Source organism: Rattus norvegicus, chromosome 10 (assembly GCF_036323735.1).
Source record: "Rattus norvegicus strain BN/NHsdMcwi chromosome 10, GRCr8, whole genome shotgun sequence".
Lineage (NCBI taxonomy): Eukaryota > Metazoa > Chordata > Mammalia > Rodentia > Muridae > Rattus > Rattus norvegicus.
The window spans coordinates 40,213,624-40,230,013 of record NC_086028.1 but is presented as its reverse complement, the minus strand read 5'-3'; the positions used below and the strand labels follow the sequence as shown (position 1 = coordinate 40,230,013).

At 46.8% G+C, this 16,390-nt stretch overlaps 1 protein-coding gene across 2 annotated transcripts in view; it reads left to right on the top strand.

Annotated features, from left to right (window-relative positions):
- Window positions 1–1,401: 1,401 nt before the first annotated feature.
- Window positions 1,402–16,390, top strand: part of Glra1 (glycine receptor, alpha 1) — a 100,329-nt gene continuing 85,340 nt past the window's right edge. The window contains exon 1 of one of the 2 annotated variants that reach the window (XM_006246378.5): window positions 1,402–2,438. In XM_006246378.5, the coding sequence (XP_006246440.1) occupies window positions 2,383–2,438 (56 nt within the window). In that variant the 5' untranslated portion in view covers window positions 1,402–2,382. 2 annotated transcript variants of the gene reach the window in all.

Below are 16,390 nucleotides of genomic sequence, written 5' to 3'. Positions count from 1 at the left end.
CAAGAGAGTGGAGTTCTGCTAGTCTCGTCCTGCACTGGGAAAGGAAGCTTTGCTTGGGAAAGGACCTGAACTTGCAGAGAACAGAGAACCATGGCCCCAAGTAAGGAATTCCTGAATATGCTGGGGAAACAGAAAGCCTGTCTTCTAGGCAGCATTGAAACGGAGAGCCCCTAGAATCCCAGTGAGTTCCAGTGGTCCAGAAAATCCTGCAGAGGCTATTAATCCACTAAAGTCCCCTAGCTGAGAGAAAATCTGATTAACTCTACCTCTCCAGATGGGCTCAACTGTGAAATGTATATCTCATTTCTGAAAGTCAGATAAGGTAGAGAAAAAGCAGGTGAAGAAGAATTGGGGAGGGGGTACCATAGGAACACATGCATGCACTCCTCGGCTCTCCCATTCGTTTGGAGCCCAGTTTCCCCAGCCTATCTGATGCGAATCAAACGTCCTCTGCTCTGATGGAACAGTGTGTCTTCTATCTCTTTCTAAAGAGACATCAGCTCCCCTTTAACCCTAGAAACTAAGAAATTTTCCCTGAATTTTCCTACCACAATGATCCCGGAAGGAGACTCACTCTATCCAACAGACCTTTCTTCTTAAGACTTCTGGGCCCAAATATTATACCTTCAGCACTTTAACAAAACTGAGGGATCTGGTTCCATTGACCCTTTTAAAGTGGAAACAGATGCAGAGACCCACAATGAAATATTAGGCAGAGCTTGTGGAATCTTGTGGAAGAGTATGGGGAAAAACTGAGGGAGCGGTGGGCACCACAAGAAAACATGAAGAGTCAACTAACCTGGGCCCACGGAGGCTCACAGAGACTGAAGCACCAACCAGAGAACAGGAATGGGCTGGACCTAGGTCCCCTACACATATCTAGCAGATGTGCAGCTTGGTCTCCATGTGGCTCCCTGAACAATTGGAGCAGCAGGGGTTGTCTCTGACTCGGTTGTCTACCTTTGGATACCTTCCCCTAACTAGACTGCCTTCTCTGGCCTCAGTGGGAGAGGATACTCTTAGTCCTGCTGTGACTTGATAGGTCAGGACTGGCTGGTACCCATGAGGGGCATTTCCTTCTCTGGTGAGAGGGTGTGAGAGTGGGACTTGGAGGAGAGGAGGAAGAGGGAGCTGTGACTGGGATGTAAAATGAATAAACAAATTAATGGAAAAATAATAAACTGAGTCTGCCCCAGCACATCTGGACTGATGCTCAAGGTATGGATTTTGAAAGACTTAAAAGATAAATGTCATGACCTCTCTGGAGCGACAGAAGAAGACCTGCAAAACCCTGATGCCTGGAAAGTGCAGGAGGCTGGTCTCTGCCAGCACTCCAAGGGTTAAACTCAACCCAGAGCCTAACGTGCAATTGGCCGAACCTGGAGAGAAGATATGGTTTTTGCAGCTGCGGGCCAATGAACACCCCGAGTGGGAGGGTTTGAAGCTTCTAAGGAGTTTTTCCCCCCATTTTCCCCTCTCCACCCCCTCCTGTCGGTCCTGGCCCCCACCATCCTCTACAGCCGGCCGCCAGTTTGTTAAATTAATGCAGTAAGAAAGTCTAAAGATCTGAAAGAGTCTGGCCAGAACAAGATGGGTGAGCTTAGAAATTCAAAATGCCTCTGAAAGCTTGGGCTTTTGAGCCCTGCTGGGAAGCCATGGACCCGAGCAGCCCCTGAAAGTTGTGGTGGGCTCTTTTGCTCCTGCAGCCCCAAGCAATGGGACACCTTTTCTGCAGCGATTCCAACTTATTCGGCGGGGACCAGAGAACAAGGACTGCAAGGCGACAGCAGACAGGAACGGAGGCAGGGGAACGAGATTCCGGGACTCGGTCGCGATGCGCCAGCCTGGCACACTCTCCGACATCTAACTGAAGCCAGCACCGTCACCTGCTCCACCCCCGCCCCTCCAACCCCTAAAACCCCTCGGGCCAGCCCTGGGCCAGAAAGAAGATGCCAGCCGGGTCTAAGGGTCCGAGGCCAGGGCTCTGATCCCCACGGATTTCTGACCATCTCGACAGAAAAACAAGGGTAAAAAGAAGAAGAAAGAAAGAAAAGAAAAGAAGAAAATATACCCACCCCCGAACGTGCCTCCCAGCGCCGCAGGGAGCCTCCAGCGAGTAAAGCTTCAGCCGCGCTCTTCCCGCCCGCAGCCGGCTGGACGCTCTCCGTGGTGCTGAACCTGCACGACCGCCGCTGTCCGCGGTACCTTAGCTGCCTGGCTGCAATTCTCCCCCCCAGCTCTGCCACCTCGTCCCTCTACTCCCTGCCCCCTTAAACATCTGGATTATTACCCCCAGTGGCGTTCTCCGGCTTCGTAAGTGCCCATCGGAAACATCTTTGCACCCCCATAACTCGTGGACTTTACAGCACAAGAATCTGGAAGATGTACAGCTTCAACACTCTGCGATTCTACCTTTGGGAGACCATTGTATTCTTCAGGTACGCGATTTTCTATACTGACCACTATGCTTATGGTGCAAAGGGGGTTCAGGAAGAGTAAAGAGGCTGACTCTACCGCGGCCTCATCAACTGGGGAGGGGGTGCTGTGTGCTGAAGGCCCTTCCATTCCTCTCCTTCCCCCACCCCCCACCCGCAGGGTGTCTGGCTGGTGCGTGTAGGTCCCAGACAGTGGCTGCTCCGGCAGCCACTCCGGTTTGTCTGTTCTTTGCGGTCTCTCTGCCTGCTGCGCTCCCCGCAAAACTGGGCCCCCAGACCCCTTACCCCTCTGCTCATTACCCTTCACTCGACTACGGACTTAAGGGGAAGCTTTACGAGTTTTTTAGTTTAATTGGGACCGCATTCTCTCAAACCGCAGTGCTGGAAACCCCGGGTCTCCCGTCTGGGAGCGAAGTGACAACTAGCGGTGACGCGGAAGGTTGCAGTTGGACTGGCTGGGCACAAAACAGAGCATCCTGTCTCTCTTTTTGTTGTTTTTCTTCGGGGTCAGGGGTTTCTGTAGTTTGGAGCTGGGGAATATCGCAGTTATGACCTCAGCTTGCAAAGCCCTAACATAAGTGCACATCAGACCTATTCGAGAATAGACACTAGAAAATATATTCCTTTTAAAACTTTGACTCCATCCTCCCTGTTACATGCTTCTTTCCAAACTCTGTTACAGCAGACCCTCTGCTACTCCAATGGGCAGTTCTTATTTATGAATGGATGCCTATCCCTAGGCTCCCCACACCCACTCACTGACTCCTAATTCTCTGCTTACAGGCTTGGCATTCTTGTGTTAGTCCAAGTGAAAAGTGAAAAATTACATCTTTAGGAAGTATTGAAACAGATAGGCCTTTTGCAAATGGGCAAATCATGCCATCTTCAGAGGTGGTGATGATAAATTCCTTCTATGTGAATTGAAAAATATTCTTCCCAGCTCTGCAGAGATCGTTAATCTTCCTCATCCTAGCGTGTCTGCTTCTAATGCTTTACCACTGTGGTGAGTTAATAGGCATTTGAAAAAAGAACCCACTCCGCTTGTTCTAAAAACTAAACGATCACCAAATAAGGTCTCCTCTGATCGTAAAACGTAAGTGTGATTTTATGATACTGCAAGGAGTTGCTGGTTTGACTGATCCATTGGTCGGTGGTACGAATGAGGCCTTCTCTCCCAAGTGACAGTTTCTGAATATGAGTCTTTCTTCTTCTAGAGATGATGAAGAAAAGACACCCCCTCACTTCCCAGGGTTACCCATTGCTAAAGCTTTTAATGCCCTCTTAAAATAATTCTTTAGCATCCCACTGTCCCAACCGCAGCTTAGAACATAAATAGCCAAATATTTTTTTAAGGGCCTTGTGAGATTTACCTACTTTGTGGAACAGGTGAAGTGGGAGGACTAGAAGAGTCTTGTCCTCTACCCACCCCCATTCCTTTTTTCTTGATGCAATCCTTGATTTCCCTCCCCCAGACATGAGCTTTCACAAAAAAAGGAGAATCGGTCTAAAAGGTCTGCATTGTAATCGCTCAGATAAGGGTGAGGCTCCGCTGTGTTAATTCCTCAAGTGAACTGGTGGTGGCCCAACAGAGTCTCCCTTCCCCTGTGTGGGTGAAGAAGGCACATGCGAGCAGCAGTGGGCATGATCGAGAACTCGATGTGCTTGTGAGGAAACAAGAGGCATGATTAGAGAGATCTGGATCATGCTGCTGCGGCAGCGGCGGCACTACCGAAGCAAGAGGACGGCTGCTTCGTTTCAGGAGTTAATGTTCAGACCCTTCGCAATTTCCCAGAGAGATGAAAGGGGGTCACAGGGGAGTTAACCAAGGAAGATGTCCTTGTTCAAATGGCATTTACATCTCTAATTCTTTCATCTTTTAAATTTTAGGCGAGACACACAAAATGCCTTAGAATCAGAGGTAGAGGTAAACAGAGGCCAGCCGAGTTCCCTTGCAGGTTTCGTGAGCATAACTACTCCTTCTCACCAAGGGACAAGCTTGGAGTTAGAATGAGACAGTTTATATTCCCAGGGCCCAGGCCCTTCTTAGATCAAGGGAGGCTTGCCGCTCACCTGTTTGAGATTGCGGAAAAACACGGGGGCCACCAGGGCGATACCTAAGGCCCATCTGTAGGCAACCAGCAAGGAAGCAACATCAACAACAAAACAAACAAAAACATCTGAAGTGAGTGGTGCTGGAGCCTCACGTGCTACCAATGCAGGAAGTGAATGGAGGCCTTGGAAAGGCAGCTGGGGTCCTAGGGGACAGTGCTCATTAGCCGTGTCCCCACCAATGCTTGGAAGCAATTTGGATGAAGTTCCTGCCTTCATGTTAAACAGCCTAACGTTTTAAATTTAATATGCGACACCCTGTGATCCAATAACAGAAATTGTGTGTCACTTGGGAGGGCCTTATATCGACATGGGCTAAAACTAATATTCCTTTAATAACACATTCCCTATTCAACATACCTTGAAACCAAAGGGAGCATGGCTTTGATCCCCAGAGCCCTGACAGAGGCTTATTGCAAGGACAAGACTAATATAACCCCAACAGTTCCTTGCCCCCTCAATAATTCAGACAGACATGATCTGTAGGAATGTTTCTCAGCTCCTGCACCTTTGGCAGTTTGATCCTTGTAATTCTTTGTCATGACATCTGCCCTGTGCATCCTAGCAGTCTGTCTGGTGCCAGTAGCGTTTTTCTCCCTGATCATGACAATCAAAAATATCTCCGGACACTGCAAACTACCCCAGGGTACAGTGTGAAGAGACAGGATTTTCCAAGTCTTGAAGGACGATAAAAATAAGTTTTTAATCAGCCGCTCTGATGCCCTAATCATAATAATGAAAAAGTCGAGTTTGCTTGAGGTAACGACCCCTGGTAGAATACACAGCATGTCCCACTGAAATAGAAAGGGTCTAGTTTGAGTTTCAGCAAGGAATAAAGACAGAATGGTGTGAACCAAATCATGGGTGATTTTCCAGAAGATCAACACTTTTTTTTATGTCCCTCTTCCATTTCCCATCCCGGTAGATGATGTCTGGTGCTGAGGTTTTAGACCCTGTGTGTCAGTCACTTGCTAAGAAAGCCGATCAAAACGTTGAAATGAAGATGTTTCTTTCAATTCTAGGATGAGAAAGAACATGATAAATACATTGTTTAATATCTAGATGTTTCTTTCAATTCTAGGATGAGAAAGAACATGATAAATACATTGTTTAATATCTCTATCCCTATGGAAAGATAAATAATAATTTTCCTGAGATATGCCCTCCTGGAAAGGTTCCCAAGCTTACCAAGAAGGGCAGACAACCACCTTGATCTTTCTCCCTGGTAACATCTGTGTTCTCCCCAAGTCCTTCCACTGTATTTTTGGGGTACTAAAAAAAATGCATCTAGAAGTTTCTGAAATGACCCAAGGACTTTTTCCTAAGGAACTAAGCCTTCGGGGCAAGTCTGCATCAGGGGCAGCTAAACTGTCAATCAGCCCACCTGCCCTCTGGAGGCTTAGGAAAGATGGGAAAGAAATGTCGTAATTTCATTCCCAACCGGCAGTTTGAACAAGGCCAATAAATGGAATTGTAAATCTGCACATAACATCTGCGTATTTGGGAAATTTATCTTAGGGATGGTCTTATGAAAGGCCACAGCTAAATGGGGCAGGGGAGAGAGTGGAACAGCTGTGGTGCATGGGTTCTGACTTCCAGAGTCAACTCTGCTCTCATCCTGCAGCACAGTCATAAGAAGGCGCTCCCATGTGGGACTCTATTTCCAACTCAGATGGCTAAACCCAATCCTTGTTAGTTTTCAGCCTCTGAGCAACCCATTATCAAAGATGGGTCTCCATTTTCACAAAGGTTCCGGATGAACTGGCCCCAGTGGCTACCCTGCCTTCACCTGGTATTAACTAATCATGTGATTGTGTGTCCCGTTCAAAACCAGCTATTCTGCAGTGACACATGCCATCCCTGCAGAGAGGAACCTTTTCTCCTACAGCAGAGGGTCTGCAATTCTTGCCTCCAGGCGGTCTGTGAACAGAGCCTATGACAGCACCACACTGATGTGGTGCCATTAACGTTATGATTTCTAAGATGGATGGCACTGTCTCCTGTGAGCCCGGCTCGAAGGTTCTTCTGCAGGGTTTTAAGTGGTGTGCTTTAGATAGTGCGACCTCAGCCGCAGCAGACCTGGGATCTGGAATTTAACTATTTCAGCATGACCTTGGGAACACACCGTGACCCTTCTGGGTCTCACCGTGCTCACCTGTAAAATGAAGGGATGCCACCCATCGCACTCAGAAATTTTTAGATGTTCTTGTTTGCGGTGACCTTCTCCCAATCTTTCCCCCATATTAGTACAGTTAGGGTTAAAGTCACTGCAGCATATCCCAACTATTACCACAATAATGATGATGGTGGTGGTGGTGGTGGTGGTGGTGGTGGTGGTGGTGGTGGTGGTGGTGGTGGTGATGATGATGATGATGATGATGATAGCTGTTGCCAGCTACTCCCAGCCTCAGAAGTCAGAAAGAATTGAGGACCTCAATGAACAGCTCCCCTAAGGTGACCGTGGTGACTGACAAAGACTATAAATGTCTTACCTTCCTAGGCTAAGGAATGTTCAGAGTGGTGAGATTGCTCCACCACTACCTTATCTGAAAAATGATTTGAGGAAGTCAGACTATCTTCTTTCTTTCCGTGATGGTTTAACATTTTATACCCACCCCCAACGAGAAGCCTAATTTTTTAGTTGTTTACTGAACCCATTCTTGACTCATTTACTCATTGCCATTATTAGTCAAGAGGACACACAACTGTTAGAAACCATCACAGAACAAGGAATGTCTCTCACTGAGTTGATCCAAGATAAAACAATGCTAAGGACCTATGCTGTTTCCTAGTCAGCCCATAAGGTTTGGGCAGAGGTAAATACAAAACTGGCTATAGTCTCTGAGACATTTTATGTAGATTCCAGGTCTTCCTTAAGATCGCACGTACCTCTGATGTGCCCACAGCCTCTGTATTGGGAAACACTAGCTTTGATTTAGCCTATGCGACTGCAAGCGCATAGATTTCTTTTTAATGCGCACAGAAATTCTGGCTCTAGGGAACTAAGAACTTTCTGGAATCTCTACTGAGTGGTGCAGGAGTTGCCGCAATGGTCATGGAGGTCAGGAAAGGGAACTGGAATCTACTTGCTTGGGGATATAGAAATTTACACTGCTTCTATATATTATGAATTTGTAAGTGATTCCTTGCAAAAGAATAAGTGAAGTACAGGTCAGAGACAACCCTGACAACGCTTACAGCTCCTCTTGTCCTGACTCCCAAATTATCTCCTGAAATTTTGGGGCTCTAAATCAGGCCAAGAGCACATACTTGATGATATTTTTCTCATTCTTCAAAATAGATCAGATAATAACTAAATTGGGCAACGAACCTACATGCACACAATGTGGCAAAGGATTAGTAAAAGGAAGCCACCTCAGTCATATAAAAACCTGCAGTTAAGGAAGGAAACGGGCTTCAGAGTGCACCAGAAGGACACAGAAGAAAATTTACCAATCCACAAATAAAGCCACAGGCACCATTATTGTTCCTGGCACTTACAGCCTCTCTGCCCTGAACTCCAGCTGTCTCCACAAACCCATTCCCTGTTAAGCCTAGCACACAACCAAAGACACGCCAGGGTGCCAGCAACTTCATTGAGAAAACAGTTAGAAGGGAACAGTGTCTGGAGGCTAGGAGAGGGGGCTTAGCCCACAGAGCCCAGGCTCTGGAATGTGAGCCCTTAAGAGGGGTGTCTGCAAGCACCAAAGCTTTTGAAATGGTGTCTAAAGATCCCTTTGTGGTTTTCTGAAGTTGATATTGTCTGAAGCTAATTCGGCACAATTAGATTACCACTCTCAGCCTTTGAATCCGCCTGTTCTGTAGGATCTGTTACTAAATGAGTTTAGCGTCTTATCGGGGTGCTGTTGACAGCCATGAGGTGGGCAGCAGTCCTCTCTCCCTCTTACAGGACACCCCAGCCATTTCCCATCCTCAGGAGCTACACCCGTTCATTGCAGAAGGTCACACTGTCCCTCCAAGTTAAGGAATCTAAAGCAGCGTGAACTCGAACTGAGCAGATCTCGAAACTGACCTGTCAAAACTAGTTGAGACAGGTCTGTCAAAGAGACAGATCCCAAGACATTGAGAGGTTTGAACTACATAAAGTGTTCTTATGTAGTAAATAATAACACAAAGTTCTTATGTGTAAATAATAACACATGAAGGGGCAACAGCCAAGACTGGGGGTGACAGAGAGACTTAGGGGATCGATGACCTCACAAGTGCACACAGATCTCCAAACCCTTCAGGTCGTGTACATATGTACAGTTTTGCATATGTCAATCAAACATAAAGATAGTTTTCAAATTTAAACAGCTGGGGGCGGGAAGTGGCTTGATGGATAAAGCATTGAGTAGAGTCCCCTAGTGTCACAAAGTAGCAACATTTTAAAAGTAAAATACAGATTCCTCACCAGAGTATAGTGTCAGGCTCTCCCGGGATGGAACCAGAGACTGAATTGCTCACAGAGGACTTTACGTTGAAGCTTTTCAAACTTCCGGTGCACAGCAGATGCCAAGAGCCTTGCTGGAGATGCTTCTGAGGTCTGAGAATCAGTCTTTCTGGACACCCTTTCATGACCCAAAGGCTAACATAGATAGAAGGTAGGGGTGGCAAGATCCTGGGCTATCCCCACTGAGGCTGCATGTGGAGAAGCTCTTTCACTTTGCAGATATAAAGAAAAGATAAAGAAGTTGCTTGCAGGGGACAGGACTCCCATCAGTCATACATCATCCCCTAAACTTACTCCCTGTGTGTTCTGTGCAAAGCCTGTATGCCCTGATGATGCCATGGTGTCTCCCTTTGACGTTCTGTCTCCCTCTCCTAAACATAAGCACAACTCATGACAGAGCTCCTCTCCTGAGCACCCAACCCTATCCTGAGATGGTGCTGCAGTCCCTGAGCTTTTGTGCAACTGCAGCTTTCATTCACACACCACAGCCATGCAATAGAAGGATGCAGAGAGAAGGAGAGGCACCCAATGGATGGGAATGGCATCTGGGCCCCAGAGGACACTGCAATGAGCATATGTGGAGACTGAGGGAGCAGTGAATCTGATGTCAGAAAGGACTGGGGAAGGGGGGAAGGAATCAGATCACTCACCCAGCTTCCTAGGCACCTGATCCAGCATTCACTAGAGTCTTGCTTGGGACTCCCAGAGGTTTGGAAGGCTCTACACCATCCCACCATTGTTCTGTCCCCAGGACCATGTCCTTCCTTCTGCGCCCCTTTGACTTACCCACCTTTCCAGGGAGTCTGTTGCTAACTCATACCCATGAGAGCGACTGCTCTGTTCTGTGTGTGTTTGTCACTATGTGTTCCCTTCTGCAGCCCTCTCCAGCTCCAGAGGACTGCGGCAAGCCGCCCTGCTCCTGCAGTAGCACCTCAGTTTGCAGAGTAAGCTGCCCAGTCACCCAATCCCATTAGAAAAACAGTTCCAGGACAGTAGTACCTACCCCACGGCAGAGATGAAAGAACTGAGGCTTAGAAGGAAAATGTGGTTAGCCTTTGGGTGATGCAAGAAACCTGACAGATTATCACAGGGTAAAAACAGGTACTGTGATGTGTGCCTGTGATCCTAGCACAGGGGACGCTGAGAAAGGACATGAGTTCAAAACCACCCGGCCTACATAATGAGGAGGAGTTGGCAATTTCCCATCAGGCCTTGGAGATTACAGAGACTTATTACGTATTCTTCTCAAGAGGTAGACATTCTTCTTCTTGTGGCTAATTACTTTTTAAATGACTATGCTTGTTTATTTTGCGCACACTTATTTATGTGTGTGCAAACATGTATAGGCCACAGCACAAGCTATGGAGGTTACAGGGCAACTTGCAAGGATCTGTTCTTTCCTTTCACCATGTGGGTTCCACGGCTCAAACTCAAGTTGTGAGACATAGTGTTAAGCACTTTTACCACCTCAGCCATCTCACTGGCCCCTCTGAATCATTTTATCCTTATACTATATACACACAGCCTCCTTTTTAGACAGTCTAATGCTAGGAAGAAGCCAGACATCCTTGCCTACAACAACAGTGACTTTAATCTCACAAACTCACATTGTTGGGGAGTTTTGTGGGTACTGAGTTAGAAGCCTTTCTTCTCTACCAGGGATCAAAGAGGAGATACCTATAATCGCAGCATTTGGAAAGCTGAGGCAGAAGGATTACCATGAATTCAAGGCCAGCCTGGACTACATAGTGAGTTCTAGGCCAGACTAGGGTATAGAGTGAGTATATAGAGTGGCTGTTCTCTTCAGCCCTAAAAAGGGAAAGTGGAAGAGGAGAGAGAGAGAGAGAGAGAGAGAGAGAGAGAGAGAGAGAGAGAGAGAGAGAGAAGTAAAATTCCTTTTGATAATGTACTCTAAGCCCTTTCAGCTGTTTTCTTCCTTGGCTATGTTTGCTCATGCATTGTGCACCTATATACACATCTGTGTAAGCATCAAGCTGTGTACTCAGTATACTATCATCCACAAAACCACATTGAGTAATTCTGCTATCTTGTGAAGTGTCCAGGTATCTGGAAATCCTCACCTGCTACAGCATCAGTTTCAGCTCAGTCATTGCTCTCTGCAAGATCGTCACTGTTATGGGTCCCTTCTTTCTTACCCTCCTCCATATTGCTATGCACTGACACTGGTTAGCCAGTCCTAAATTATGTGTCTTTGCAAACACACATGACATTTCCCAGAGAAAGAAGGAATTCAGAAGAGGGAGCCTCCTCCTCCGGCACTTGCAGAACACATTTCACACAGATGTTTGATACTGCAGTGTAATAATCCTTCCCCAGCCTTTTCTCTGCCCTCTCTCATCATGCCCCATCTCAGCATGGGTAGCAAGAGAAAATCAACAATAATCACTAGTATTTATTGAGTGCTTATTGAAGGCTAGGTACGGTGTTGACATCATGTGCCTGGTCTCACAATTCCCACAGGAATCCTAAGATGCATGTACTATTTAACACAATCCCCCATTTTATAGGTGACAAAACCGAGGCATAAAAATGATTGTGTAACTTTCCTAAGTGACAGTTAGTACTCTAGAAAGCACTTGAAGGGCTGGCGATGTGGTTCAGTTGGTAGAGTACTTGCCTAACACACACAAGGCCCTGAGTTTTATGCCTTGCAGCCAATAAAACACGGTAATGGTACATACCTGTAATCCAAGTACGTGCTGGAGAATCAGGAGTTCAAGTCATCCTTAGCTACAGAGCAAGCTTGAGGTCAGGCTGGTCTACAGGATATCTTATTTCAGAGCGAAAGAAACAAACACAAAGAGAAAGAAAGAAAGAAAGAAAGAAAGAAAGAAAGAAAGAAAGAAAGAAAGAAAGAGGGAAGGAAAGAAAGAAGAAAAATGAATAAAAGAAAGAAAATAGTGAAAAAAGAAAAGAAGGTATGGAAAAGAAAGGGAAGGTAAGGGAGGGAAGGAGAGAGGAGGGAGAGAAGAGGAAAAGGAGGAGAGACAACAGGAAAGAAGAGATGGAGAAGAGAGGAGAGGAGAGGAGAAGGACTAGGAGGGGAGGGGTGAGAGGAGAGGAGAGATAAGGGAAAGAGAGGGGAGGGGAGACAGGAAAGGAAAGACACTACCTTTGATCCCACACTTCACCAGGAGGAGTCAGGAGACACTGAAGCACATGAGGAAGATGCATGAGACAAGTACTGTCTCTCATAAGAATCACGACCGATTCCTTGCAGGCGTGTATAGATAGTAACAGTGTCCTTGACTTGTACACACAGGGGAGTTTCCAACCTTCATCCCTTCTGCAGAAGTCCCCAAATCATCTGAATGGAAGAGCTATCTAGATGATGGCAGCAAGTTCTTGATCAAGAGCTCAAGCAGGGCAGCAAGCACTCTAGCCTGGGAAAGAATATTAAGAACTATTGGTGTCCTGTTTGAGGATCAAAACCCTGTGCAGCCACACAGTCAAACTCCATCATGGAGGATCAAGTATCCTTAGTGTACCCTTAACTTCTGGATGAGAGTTTGGAGCGGGAAACCCTGCCTCAGGTGCTGTCCATCTCATCCTATGCCTCCGAATTCGACTGCCAGAAAATAGCGTCAACAGTCTCTTCAAAACCTCTCTAGACCAGGAGGCTGGGTGACCAGGTGCCACAGGTGACTGGGGCAATGCACAGGAGGTGCATAAGGATGAGGGTAGCCCTCCTGAGTCCCCCTGGCTCTACCACCTGTTCTTAGCATTCCTCCGAGCTACACAGAGACATCCCCCATATGCCTCTAGCAGGCTGGAAGTGGAAGGAAAATAATCAATTCACACCAAGTTTCTGCCAATCAACTTTTGGAACAGACCTGCCACTGTGTTCCTTTATCTTTTTCTGTTATAAACATTATAATTTGTTTGCATTAAGCAACCTAAGAAAGAATGGTGAGGACCAAAATACACAGGATTCTTATTCCCCGGGGATGAATTGTGTAACAGTTTGATATCCATCCTTTCTAAGCCTGTGGGCTCCCCAGAGCTATGCTGTTAATCCAAACCCGTTACTCATCCCCAATGTGTGGATGAATGGTGTTCGTCTCTAACGAATAAGACCATCTGTAACGTGCAAGACCATCATGGTTCTAGTAGCTGCACTGACTTTCCCTTGAGCTCACCCTCCAGCTTGTGCCATGAAGCTCCCACCTCTGATTCTATACCCTTAACATCACACAAAGCAACTCCCAAGCCACAGTTGTCCATGAGTCCCTGCTCTGGACCCTCGGTGCCCCCCACCATAAAACTGGAAAGAGCAGCACCTTCAGAGGCACTGGAGACAGTTCTGCATTGGAATGTGGCTGATCAGAGAGATCCCGCTTTCCTTGTCAGAGGATCATGGCCACTTCTCAGCCTTTCTCTATCTCAAGTGTCCTATCATTGAGGGACGGGGAGATGTAGCTCAGTGAGTCTACCTGATATAAAGCTTGCCATCCCACCACTCAGGAAGTGGAGGCACAAAGGCCAAGAGTTCAAAGTCATCCTGGGCTACATGTCAAGTTCCCGGCCAGACTGAGCTACATGAGACTTTTTCTCAAAAAAACTATTTGAATAGCTAGGAATAGTGACTGAAGTTCATTTTAAACATACTTTTATGTTCTACATAATTCTTTTATGTAGAAGAGATTTTGCCTGAGATCCTATCTGTACCTCAAGATACAACTCTAGCTTCCCTTCCTTCATGGGCATCCCCTGGGTAGCTACTGCTCCTACCACTAACTGAGCCTGAAATCACCTTTCAAACATCCCTGAAAACCCAGCTGGAGAGCTGGCTTAGAAGAGCACACTCTAGCCTGGAGCCTGCCTTTAATCCCTGCACTAGAAAGACAAAGGCGGGTGAGTCTTGGTGAGTTCAAGGCCAGCCTGGTATACAGAGAGTTCTCCAGGTTAGCCAGGACTACACCAAGAAACTTGCCTTAAAAAACAAAACAAGCAAAAAAAACCACAAAGAAGAGCACACACCACTCTTCCAAAGGACCTGAGTTCAAGTCCCAGCACCCTCATCTAGGGTTTCATAAGCACCTGTACCTCCAGTTCCAAGGGAATCTGACATTTTGACCTTGGTGAGCACCCCAACACACAGTGACACATACATTTAACCAAAAGTAAAGAAAGTCAAAAATAAAAGTATTTTAAGTCCTTGAAAATGTAAGCATTACCCTCAGCCCTCAGTTTGGACAAAGTGTCTTCCAGGCATATCGAGTCTTTCTAGCTTAATCACTGGAATAAAAGCCCCTCAAGAACCAAGCTGTTCCCCTTGGTGCCTCCCAAAGTTTCAATTTGCCCTTCTTGACCCTCATGAGCTGTGCCGTCCCTGTGGCTTTCGGTACATCACACAGTGTTTGTTGCTCTGTCAGTGTATGTCTGTTCACAGCCTCCTGTCAGAGGGTAGGCATAAGCCCAGGACCTGGAGGACTCCACCCAAGCAACCCAAAAGCACTGCCGTATCTCACCATGACCCCCTTCTGCTCAATAAGTGAGTCACGGAGAGAGGATGAGTTAAGAGTGGTGACTCCATCCTGGCTCTGACACAGCTGTAGGAAGTCCTTCGGGCTTTTGTCTCACAGCCTGCCCAGGGCCTATCTGAGCTCTGGGCCTCCCCAAATATCTGAGTCATTTCAGATAAGATAAAATTGCTTCCCATCATGTGCCCAGACTTGCAGAAAAGCTCCTTCCATGGAACAAAACAAACTTTCCAAGGCGGCATTCTCTATGGCCATACTATCCTGAAGGCATGTGATGTCATCAGAAATGGTTTCACTTCTAAGGAAGGCATGGGCTTCCTTGGAGCTTCCTCTCCGCGACCTAAAATAAAATAGATACAGAAAAGAAAATTTCTCTACAGGAAAAGGGACACAATGCTGTATGGAAAGAAGGGCTTGAAGAGTTGTCTTTTTGGTTTTTGGTTTTGGTTTTACTTCAACACCTAAAGAGCTACGCTTCCAGAAAGATAGTAATGAAGCTAGTGTGTGTGTGTGTGTGTGTGTGTGTGTGTGTGTGTGTGTGTGTGTGTGTGTGTGTGTGTAGAAGCCAGGGTACAGGTATCAACCATTCTCTTTCTTGACATGGAGTCTCTCACTGGCTAGGAACTCACCAAGTAGACTAGACTGGCTCACCGATGAGTCACAGAAGTGCTCCTGTCTCCACCTTCTCAGAGCTAGGATTATACAAACACAGGCCAGCACAGGCTAGCTTTTTCTTAACGTGGCTTCTGGGTCTTGATGCTTAAGAGGCGAGCAGTCTACTTACTGTGCCACCTCCCCAGCCCTCTGCTGTAACTGAGTCTTGGGTTTTCCACACCTAAGATGAGCTGAGACTACATTAAGATGATGGCCCTTCCAGCTGCCGTGGCATAAGGCTTCATTTCAGCTGGTAGCAGGAGGTCCTGGTAATGCCATGTGTTGGATGTGGAGCAAGATCGTTTGAAGGATTCTGATGCCAGCATTGTCCTCCTCGGCGACATGAAACTAGTAATCACTATCTGACAGATCACTGTTTATGTTGAATGACAGGTGGCCAGCAGAGTGTGGGTTTTGCCTGTGGTACCTGGGCATCGTGCAAAGCAAGAAGGGCCAGCACAATGACCATTTAAAGAGGGCTGGGTGCCAAGGGAGGGCAGAACATAGAGGAATCCAACTGGCTAGAGGCAGGAGCACAGTAGAAAGATGGAGACAGTTTCATGAGACTCGAGAGAGTTAAACTGGGCCATAGGAAATGACTAATTCACAAGGAGCAATGAATGCAGAGAAAGAGAGGTGAACAGAAGAGAAAGGACAAGGATGGACAGTTCTAAGCTCTGTCACCCAGCTTCAGCCTGCTCACACTATGCCTGTCCCCTCCCAGTGGCCTTCTATTCAGCTGAAAGTGGGTCACTTCTTCACTCTTAAAAAAAAAAAAAAAAAAAAAAAAACTAGTTCCCACTAGAAGCCGGCTATTATCCTAAGTTACAAGGAGAACAGTAGAGTTCTGGCTTCAGAACACTTCCATCCAGAGGGGCTTAAATACCAAGCTAAATGAACAACTGAGTAAAACTGAGTAAATGAGTGCTTTTGAGTCTGTGGCTCAATCACTGACTGGTTTGCTGCACAGACATAAGGACATGACTTTGATCCCCAGAATGTGCATAGAAAGCTGGGTACAGTGTGGACCTGAGGAGGCAGACAAGGACACCCAGAGCCCATGGGCTGGCCAAGTCAGGCCAAGTGGTGACCTCTGTGTTTAGTGAAAAACCCTATCTCAAAAAGTAATGTGGAGATACACACACACACACACACACACACACACACACACACCTGCACACACCTGCACACACACACACCTGCATACATACACACACACCTGCATACATATACCC